The sequence below is a fragment of the Coregonus lavaretus genome, assembly GCF_964263955.1.
Source record: "Coregonus lavaretus genome assembly, chromosome: 5".
NCBI lineage: Eukaryota > Metazoa > Chordata > Actinopteri > Salmoniformes > Salmonidae > Coregonus > Coregonus lavaretus.
In genome coordinates, this window is record NC_139992.1 from 40141901 (window position 1) to 40152729 (window position 10829).

The 10829-nt window shown below is 47.9% G+C and overlaps 1 protein-coding gene across 1 annotated transcript in view; it reads right to left on the reverse strand.

The window, feature by feature from the left end:
* The window catches only part of LOC311129255 (filamin-C-like), a gene marked incomplete at its 3' end in the record, with an annotated part of 76883 nt that overhangs the window by 38618 nt on the left and 27436 nt on the right, over positions 1 to 10829 (reverse strand). Inside the window, exon 2 of the mRNA XM_084161549.1 lies at positions 1003 to 1251. Coding sequence (XP_084017675.1) covers positions 1003 to 1251 — 249 coding nt within the window. The remainder of the gene's footprint in view (positions 1 to 1002; positions 1252 to 10829) is intronic.

Consider the following 10829-nt stretch of genomic DNA (forward strand, 5'->3'; position numbering starts at 1 on the left):
CAACTTCCTTAGTAAACACACTTTGTCATGCACACAAACACACATAAACACACACTCAGAAGCATGCAAGCACATGAAAACAAATAAAGCACACACATTCACACATTGGCTCTCTCACACACACACGCACACTCACACACCTACAAAAGACAACACCTATACACACACACACTCAGTAAACAAAAAGACGGTGCACCTCAGTTCTTTGTTTCATTTCTCTGGAGTAACTAACTCTGTGAACATATTAATGCCCAGTCATTCCACGCATCTGGTCTCACACCGTTTGTACTAACACAGGATTAGTGGCTCTGTTGAATAAGACGTGTCTACTAACCCAAGGTCAATTGGGGTTCCCCTTGGACCCATGTCTTTGAAAGACCCACTGCCTGCCAGGAACCCAGTCCAAATTAGTAGAGGCCTTCACCGAAAGAGACAAGCCTAGGGCTACAGTTATGAAACCTTCCCCAGTGGGGGTCACTCTATCTAGGGCAGTTGTCAGGCAAGTCCCCCTGGCTAGGCCCTGACGACCCTGATCTGTAATTACAGGCTATGCACTATCTATCTCTCTGTGGTTTGGGGATTTTAAAAATCCTCCGTTTCAAAAATACAATACATAACTGGAGTTTCTCTGGAACTTCTCTGTGACACATACTTGGAATTATGGCTGTTTAGTGTTTAGTGTACTGTTTCAGTGAATACTATTGCCGATTAATCAACCCTAAAACAGCTCTCAAATCAGTTACAACCTGGAGGACTATTGTCAACAAATGAAACGTATCATGCGCAGATCTTGGATCTTACAGTTCTTACAGATGGACGATCTGCACTCAAACTGCTCCTCAAGGCCTTACCTGGGGCTCAGTTGTCAATCAGTGCTCCCAGGGCCTTGCCGTCCATCCAGTCACATGAACTAAGACTTAACTGTTTATGAGTCAGCTCCAAGCCTATTAACCAGCAGAGTCTAACAACAGAATGAGTCACAGATCCTGGATCAGCTCTTACCTGGAGCACAGTTGTCGACCAGGGCTCCCAGTGCCTTGCCGTCCCTCCAGTCACGGTGAAAGTTGTTGATGGGCAGCTGGGGCACCTTGTTCTGTATCCATCCCAGCAGCCTCTGCTTGGGGGTCAGCTTCTTGGCATCCTCATCGTCCTCGTCCTCCCACATGGGCATAGAGATGGAGTAGTGCAGGATCAGAGTCCAGATCAGACCCAGGATCAGCTTCAGGTTCCCATCCACGATGGCCTTACTGTCTGTAGAGGGGGGGAGAGAGTGGAGGGTTAATGTCAGGTCATTTACTAAGGTACTGATACTGAATAAAGAACATGGTAATAGAATAAGGTATTGTGCAAAAAAGCAATACTCCCATGAAAGAGATACTGGCCGCTATAAATTGGCCCCCAGGTAACTTGAGTTTAACCTTTTACTGCAGGGTCACACAGTGTTTCTTGGTAGTCTTAAACAAATCTACTTTGAAACTAAAGTATACACCTCACACACATGGTTATGGGCTTAAAAAAAAGAAGACACCTGTACCATGTATGATATAGAGTTGAAATGTATTCCATTTTGAGTTTGCATTCCAATATGACACTTTATATACATCACAGATGACTGAAATATAACAAAACCATTTGACATAGAAACACCGGATTTTCGGCATTTTTTTTGAAATAATATTTATTAATTATGAAAAATATTAATAACATTCCACCCATGAGGCCACTAGGTCATTTGACTGGAGGAAAGGGCTATGACCTCTGCCATATACAGTTAACACACAAACTGGGGAGCAGCTTAGGTCTAGCCCTAACCCCTTGGGTGGGGCCTCTCTACCATACACACACACACACACACACACACACACACACACACACACACACACACACACACACACACACACACACACACACACACACACACACACACACACACACACACAAACACTACTGCACTAGGGCCATCTGATCATTATGTTCTAAAGAGAAACAGCTTGTCGTAGAATCATAAAAACCTAGTTCTGGTGTCTGCCCTCGGCCTTCAGCTGCCTGGCAGAACAACAACATCAACATCTGTGTTTACTCTGCTCTTATTAGACCCCGGCCCTATCGCCACAGTGATCACTTTACCAGGGAGATCACACATAAGGCGGCAGGGGGAGATGGTGGGGGGGATTAGGCAATGGTATCACCCTAGGACTCCTCAGTCATCGTCTTCATCATATTTATGTTTACTCTTCGCTTCCTGCTGCAAGCCATTTGTCTTGTCTGGTTGGATGATCCCTCACACACACACACACACACACACACACACACACACACACACACACACAAACACACACACACAGACACACACACACGCACAGACACACACACACATACACACATACTCACACACACACACACAGACACACACACACACACACACACACAGACACTCTTTGGCTTGTGTATGTGTTACTGCAGGATCCGGAGCAGTGGGAATTTAGGGTGTACGCCATGTGTTTGTGTGTCTGTTTCCTGACTGACTGACTGACTGAGATGACTGTGCACATTCAGCTGGGCCAGACTCATCTAAGGATTTTCCCATCTCTCATGACAATATTCAGTTCTACATTCATCTCTGTGCTGTCTAAAAGTGTTTGTCTTGTATGATATGCTAGTCTGGATAAAAGCCATACAGATGTCTAGTTTGTGGATTAATGTTGTGTTATTTTCACTACAAAGATGTGACTTACAAATTCACACTGCTAGTACAGCCTAACAGCACTAGGCTACATCTAACCTGTAGCTGTGAAGTATTAATCAAGCTAGACAGTGGACAGAGCTGTGTATCAGTACTACACTCTTCTATCTTGAACCTAAAAGAGTTATAGGATAATCCTTTGAAGAACACTTTTTGGTTCCAGGTAGAACCCTTTTGGTTCGAGGTAGAACCCTTTTGGGTTCCATGTAAAACCCTTTCCACAGGGGGTTCTACATGGAACCCCAAAAAGTTATACTTGGAACCAAAAAGTGTTCTACCTGGAACCAAAAAGGGTTCTCCTATGGAGACAGCCAAAGAACCCTTTTGGAACCCTTTTTTCTAAGAGTGTAGTACTTGAACCTGATGCCATTTATCCCTTGGTATATGGAATGAGGTCAGATTAAATAAAACACAGACACACATAAATACTCACAGAGTCAAACACCAAACACACATACATGGAATAAAAGAAATGACAGAGGTCCCCTACGGCCCAACTTAGCTGTCTAATTGTCTGAGCTAAAGCGAAGTGGTTTTATGCACCGACTAAATGGAAGCTGATAATTATGAGTTTATGACTCCGCTGGTGTCGGCTGGTCTCGGGAAGGAAGTCCTTATTGTCTGAGACCGAGTCAAGACCGAGACACTCAATATGTGGTCTTGAGACCGGACTCGAGACAAACACTGACACACACACACACACACACACACACACAACTGCTCATATCTCAGGCCAAACTCTGCAACTTGACCCCACATAGGAGACAAGCACACTGACAGAACCATTTTCACAGTTCCCTTCGCTTTCTTTCCCTCTCTTCCTTTCCCTCTCTTCCTTTTCCTCTCTTCCTTTTCCTCTCTTCCTTTCCCTTTCCCTCTCTTCCTTTTCCTCTCTTCCTTTTCCTCTCTTACTTTCCCTCTCTTCCTTTCCCTCTCTTCCTTTTCCTCTCTTCCTTTTCCTCTCTTCCTTTCCCTCTCTTCCTTTTCCTCTCTTCCTTTTCCTCTCTTCCTTTCCCTCTCTTCCTTTCCCTCTCTTCTTTCCCTCTCTTCCTTTTCCTCTCTTCCTTTTCCTCTTTTCCTCTCTTCCTTTCCCTCTCTTCCTTTCCCTCTATTCCTTTCCCTCTCTTCCTTTTCCTCTCTTATTTCCCTCTCTTCCCTTTCCTCTCTTCCTTTTCCTATTTTCCTCTCTTCCTTTCCCTCTCTTCCTTTTCCTCTCTTCTTTCCCTCTCTTCCTTTTCCTCTCTTCCTTTTCCTCTTTTCCTCTCTTCCTTTCCCTCTCTTCCTTTTCCTCTCTTCCTTTTCCTCTCTTCCTTTCCCTCTCTTCCTTTTCCTCTCTTCCTTTTCCTCTCTTCCTTTCCCTCTCTTCACTTCCCTCTCTTCCCTTTCCTCTCTTCATTTTCCTCTCTTCCATTTCCTCTCTTCCTTTTCCTCTTTTCCTCTCTTCCTTTCCCTCTCTTCCTTTTCCTCTCTTCCTTTTCCTCTCTTCCTTTCCCTCTATTCCTTTTCCTCTCTTCCTTTTCCTCTCTTCATTTTCCTCTCTTCCCTTTCCTCTCTTCCTTTTCCTCTCTTCCTTTCCCTCTCTTCCTTTACATCTCTTCCTTTCCCTCTCTTCCTTTTCCTCTCTTCCTTTTCCTCTTTTCCTCTCTTCCTTTCCCTCTCTTCCTTTTCCTCTCTTCTTTCCCTCTCTTCCTTTTCCTCTCTTCCTTTTCCTCTCTTCTTTCCCTCTCTCCTTTTCCTCTCTTCCTTTTCCTCTTTTCCTCTCTTCCTTTCCCTCTCTTCCTTTCCCTCTATTCCTTTCCCTCTCTTCCTTTTCCTCTCTTATTTCCCTCTCTTCCCTTTCCTCTCTTCCTTTTCCTATTTTCCTCTCTTCCTTTCCCTCTCTTCCTTTTCCTCTCTTCTTTCCCTCTCTTCCTTTTCCTCTCTTCCTTTTCCTCTTTTCCTCTCTTCCTTTCCCTCTCTTCCTTTTCCTCTCTTCCTTTTCCTCTCTTCCTTTTCCTCTCTTCCTTTCCCTCTCTTCCTTTTCCTCTCTTCCTTTTCCTCTCTTCATTTCCCTCTCTTCACTTCCCTCTCTTCCCTTTCCTCTCTTCATTTTCCTCTCTTCCTTTTCCTCTCTTCCTTTTCCTCTTTTCCTCTCTTCCTTTCCCTCTCTTCCTTTTCCTCTCTTCCTTTTCCTCTCTTCCTTTCCCTCTATTCCTTTTCCTCTCTTCCTTTTCCTCTCTTCCTTTTCCTCTCTTCCTTTCCCTCTCTTCACTTCCCTCTCTTCCCTTTCCTCTCTTCCTTTTCCTCTCTTCCTTTCCCTCTCTTCCTTTACATCTCTTCCTTTCCCTCTCTTCCTTTTCCTCTCTTCCTTTTCCTCTTTTCCTCTCTTCCTTTCCCTCTCTTCCTTTTCCTCTCTTCTTTCCCTCTCTTCCTTTTCCTCTCTTCCTTTTCCTCTCTTCCTTTTCCTCTCTTCCTTTCCCTTTCTTCACTTCCCTCTCTTCCCTTTCCTCTCTTCCTTTTCCTCTCTTCCTTTCCCTCTCTTCCTTTACATCTCTTCTTTTCCCTCTCTTCCTTTCCCTCTCTTCCTTTTCCTCTCTTCCTTTCCCTCTTTTCCTTTCCCTCTCTTCCCTTTCCTCTCTTCCTTTCCCTCTCTTCCGTTTCCTCTCTTCTTTCCCTCTCTTCCTTTTCCTCTCTTCCTTTTCCACTTTTCCTCTCTTCTTTCCCTATCTTCCTTTCCCTCTATTCCTTTTCCTCTCTTCCTTTTCCTCTCTTCCTTTTCCTCTCTTCCTTTCCCTCTCTTCACTTCCCTCTCTTCACTTCCCTCTCTTCCTTTTCCTCTCTTCCTTTCCCTCTCTTCCTTTCCCTCTCTTCCTTTACATCTCTTCCTTTCCCTCTCTTCCTTTCCCGCTCTTCCTTTTCCTCTCTTCCTTTCCCTCTCTTCCTTTTCCTCTCTTCCTTTTCCTCTCTTCCTTTTCCTCTCTTCCTTTCCCTTTCTTCCTTTCCCTCTCTTCATTTTCCTCTCTTCCTTTCCCTCTCTTCCTTTCCTTTTGTTATTTTCCCCCCTTTCACTCCTACATAGAATCCAGGTCAGGATGTTTTCAGCATACACCCTGCTATGGATCTTAAAGTTAACTATGAAAGAATGCATCTCTGAAAACCTCATGTTTTCCCTGTTCACCATGTTACGGCTATCTGGTTTCTCCCATCTGAGGGTTGGGGGATTGGACTTTCTGGGACTGGAGCCATGGAGGCTCTGTGTGGGGCTCAGCATCCGGGGGGTGTTTGTGAATGTTGTATGAGTTGGTCCAGTCAAATAAGTACAGGGGGTATACGGTTGGGGGTTGGGGTTAAGGTAGGTTGGTGGGTGGGTGGTGGGGAGGTGAGGGGGGAGGTAAGAGGGAGGGGAGTGGGGTTGTAGGTAGGGATGGCTAGTAGCTTGGGCTTGGACCATAGGGGGAAGAGGGGGAAAAGGATAGGGTAGAGGGTCTGTTTGGATATACAGGAGTGGGGCAGAGGAGGCTGGGGTGAGAAGCTATAGGAGGACGGGTTCATTGTAATGGCTGGAATGGAATAAATAGAACTGTATCAAACACATCAAACATATGGAAACCACATGTTTGTCTCAACCATAAATTCCATTTCAGCCATTACAATTACCCGTCCTCCTAGAGCTCCTCCCACCAGCCTCCTCTGGTGTGGGGATAGGAGTTTACAGTTGTTGGGGGAGTTTGAGGTTAGTGGAAGTGGTAGGCTAGGGGGGAGTGATATTGAGAGCCAGGACTGTCAAGTGTCAATGTGCAGCGGTAGGACGGAGTCAGGCGCAGGACACAGAACTGAGTAAACAACGTACTTTACTCGAAAAATAAACAACACTAATTTCCACGCAGGGAAAACACACCAGCTCACATAAGTCTCAGACACAAAACCAATAACAAACACGCACAAAACCATGTGGGAACCAGAGGGTTAAATAGGGAAATAATATAATGTAATGGGAACCAGGTGTGTACAATCAAGACAAAACAAATGGAAAAAGAAATGTTGATCGTTGGCAGCTAGAAAGCCGGTGACGACGACCGCCAAACGCCGCCCGAACAAGGAGAGGCAGCAACTTCGGTGGAAGTTGTTACAGTACCCGCCCCTTGATGCGCGGCTCCAGCAGCGCGCCAACACCGGCCTCGGGGACGACCCGGAGGACGAGGCGCAGGACGATCCGGGTGGAGACTGTGAAATTCCTGCAGTAAGGAAGGGTCCAGGATGTCCTCCACCGGCACCCAGCATCTCTACTCCGGACCGTACCCCTCCCACTCCACGAGGTACTGAAGGCACGTGTCAACCTCCCATACCACCGGTGCCACCAGGCAAGAAGCCGGAAGTATGGGAGTGGGATCCGTGGACCGCTCCTCTGTGTCATACATCTGGGACAGTTTGTCTGCCTTAGCGTTCTGGGAACCTGGTCTGTAGGATAGGGTGAAAACAAAACGGGTGAAAATGGGGTGGTAGTTGAGTCGCCTTCTTTTTTTACAGAAGGCGAGAGCCAAATCGGCAAATTCGGGGGGAATGTGCATTGTGGAGACCTGGTTTGGACTCTCCACCGTAGTTGCACCTATGAAAACACCTACACACCTCCCTGAGCACAGACATGACCATCCCTTGAGAGCCCTCTGTTGCCACAAAATAGTGGGGTCATGAGAGGCCAACCAGGGAAGCCCCAACACCACAGGAAACACAGGAGAATCAATCAGGAAGAGACTAATTCTCTCCTCATTACCCTCCTGCGTTTTCATACATAGTGGAGCTGTGCCCTCCCTAATCAGGCCCGAACCCTAAAGGACGACTATCTAAGGCATGTACAGGGAAGGGCACATCAACAGGAACAATAGGGATCCCTAATCTACGTGCAAATGAACGGTCAATAAAGTTCGCAACTGCGCCTGAATCTACTAGCGCCTTATGCTGGGAATGCGGGGAAAACTCAGGAAATTCTATGCATACACACATGTGCGCAACAGGGAGCTCTGGGTGAGTCGGGTGCCTACTCACCTGGGATGATCCACCAGTGCCCTGCCTGCTGCCTCGACTCCCTGGGGAACCTCCCCAGCACCGACCAGCAGTGTGCCCTCTGCGGCCACAGTTGGTGTGGGAAACGGCCCCCCCTCCGGTCACTCTTAGAGCAGCACCTCCGAGCTCCATAGGGGTAGGGTCGGAGGTGCTGGGGGATGGAATGGACGGACCCTGACCCGGACGTCCGCGGGTGGCCAACAGGTTAACCTGCCATATAAATAAACCCACCAGCTGGTCGAGGGTAAGGGTGGTGTCCCTGCATACCAGTTCCAGACGAACGTCCTCACGTAGACTACACCGGTAATGGTCGATCAGGGCCCTCTCATTCCATCCCGTGCTAGCAGCCAAGGTCTTGAAGTCCAGTGCGAAGTCCTGTGCGCTCCTCTTCCCCTGTCTGAGGTAGACAAGCGTTCCCCCGCCACTCTCCCCTCAGCTGGATGATCGAAGACCGCCCGGAAGCGGCTGATGAAATCCTCATAGCGAACCAACGCTGCGTCTATTCCTCCCCATTCGGCGTTGGCCCACTCAAGCGCTCTCCCCGACAGACAGGAGATGAGGGCGGACACGCTCTCGTATCCCGAGGGAGCCGGGTGGATGGTTGCCAGGTAGAGCTCCACCTGGAGCAGGAACCCCTGGCACCCGGCAGCCGTCCCATCATATGCCCTCGGGAGCGAGAGCCGAATCCCACTGGGTCCATGTGACGGAGGGGTGGACATCGGTGTGGGTTGATCTGAAGTTGATGGAGTTGTGGGAAAACCCCCTCTCTCCCATCGCTCCATGGTCTGCAATACACGATCCATGGCTGTGCCAAGATTCTGGAGCATCGTCGCGTGCTGCTGGACGCGCTCCTCCACTGGTACCGGAGGACTGGATGCACCTGCTGACTCCATTTGTGGTGCGTGTTTCTGTCAAGTGTCAATGTGCAGCGGTAGGATGGAGTCAGGCACAGGACACAGAACTGAGTAAACAACGTACTTTACTCGAAAAATAAACAACACTAATTTCCACGCAGGGAAAACACACCAGCTCACATAAGTCTCAGACACAAAACCAAGAACAAACACGCACAAAACCATGTGGGAACCAGAGGGTTAAATAGGGAAATAATATAATGTAATGGGAACCAGGTGTGTACAATCAAGACAAAACAAATGGAAAAAGAAACGTAGATCGGTGGCAGCTAGAAAGCCGGTGATGACGACTGCCGAACGCCACCCGAACAAGGAGAGGCACCAACTTCGGCGGAAGTCGTGACAAGGACGGATGTAGAAAGATTGATATCTCTGGCTGATGGTCTCCATTTTGGCTCAGTGAGGGGGCAGTTTCATGTTTCATTCAGCCTGCAAGGTGCTGAGAGCAGATCAGCACTAAGAACCCTGCAGACCGGTACTACTGCACCAGCAACACACCAGAAGGAGAGGAAGGACCCCTCAGATATACTTCCCCTGTGCCCATTTTAAAAAGGCAGGACTTTACATTCACACTCTCTCACTATGAAACTTCTCTTTCAGCACTCCTGGGGTGTGTAGGATCTGACACACACTGGAGAGAGCAGGCTGGCTTGGACAGGGACATTCCTATAGGACTGCATCAAAATGGTCAGTGCGTGCGTTCATGTGTGTCCTACTGTATTGAGAGGGGACATTACCCAGACTCCCCGGCTCAGTAGTCTCGCCTGTCAACAAGGCTGTCTCCCTGTCAACATTATTGGACAGTTAACGACCCTTCGCATTGGACCACTACACCTCCACTACTTTGAATTGATCTTGAAAAACTGCCTCGTCTAATCTTACTCGACAAAACTAAATGTTTCCTCGTAACTTGTATAAGTAAGTTGAACTCCGCAAACAAACAGCTTGCAAACAACAGCCGGTGTTGATGACATGGTCCTGGAATCCAGCAGGATCAAACGCAACATGAACAAACAGTGGGAAAGAACAACAAACACATGACTTAAAGGGGAAAAGGAAAGGGCATTTGGAGGGAGAGGGGGGGGGGCAGAATTCCGAACTGGATCTGGGATGGGGAGTGAGAATTTTTTCTGAAAACTTCCAGAGGGGTCAGACAGAGGTTGAGGTTGGGGGGGATTGAAGGGAAAGATGAATTTGGCCCTGTCGACAAGTGTGTGTGTGTGCGTACGTGCGTGCGTATGTGAAGCATCTGTGTCTCTGGAGCCAAGGCATTAGTGTGTGATTGAATGCCTCCCTCTCTCAGCCTCATGGCACCTGGCCTGGGCCTTTACAAGATCTACTCTCTGTACAGGAGATAAGCGGTGTATCTTCCAGACTCATTCAAACCATCCTGTACCATACACCAATCACACTGCCACATGGTCAAGAGACATATGTAGAACAGAGGGTGAGAATAGAGGGCATCCAATAGCTCACACTAACACATTTCAGTTCCTCCACTAGAGCAGTAAAGCCCAAAGGTACTAAGTTGCTAAAATGATTTGCTATCTCTGTCTCTCTCTCTCTCTCTCTCTCTCTCTCTCTCTCTCTCTCTCTATCTTTCTCTCTCTCTCTCTCTCTCTCTGGATCACACAATTCTCTCTCCATCCTCCCTTTCCCTCTGTGTTCATTTTCCTCCCTCTTTATCTTTCTGGCACATTCTGTTACTCCCCAAACACATCTCACTTTCTCACTCTGTCCCCCTTTGCCACCCTCTGTTTGTCTCTCCCTCTCTCTCCCTGTTGTAAGTCACTGCTCAGAGACACAAAGCCCTGATGTCAGAACTTCACGCATAACACATTTTCTCCAGTTGGACTGGGGGTGTCGGGGGGGAGGATTTTCCAGAGACAATGTGGCCTTTCTGCCCAGAGCCCATTGTTTCGCCTCCATCTCAGAGCAAAGTGACCTTTAAGGCTCCGATTGGCTCTGGTGGCCGGACTCACTGTTTGTTTGGTTACCCTTGACAACGCCAAACTGTCACCCGCTCACTCTAACCAACGCTGACTGTAGCACTCTAATGGGCGTACAGCCTTCACAGGAGAGGTTGGGTTAAACAAGCCCCTTGTTGTTACTCTGAAGGTGTCTGGCTCTAG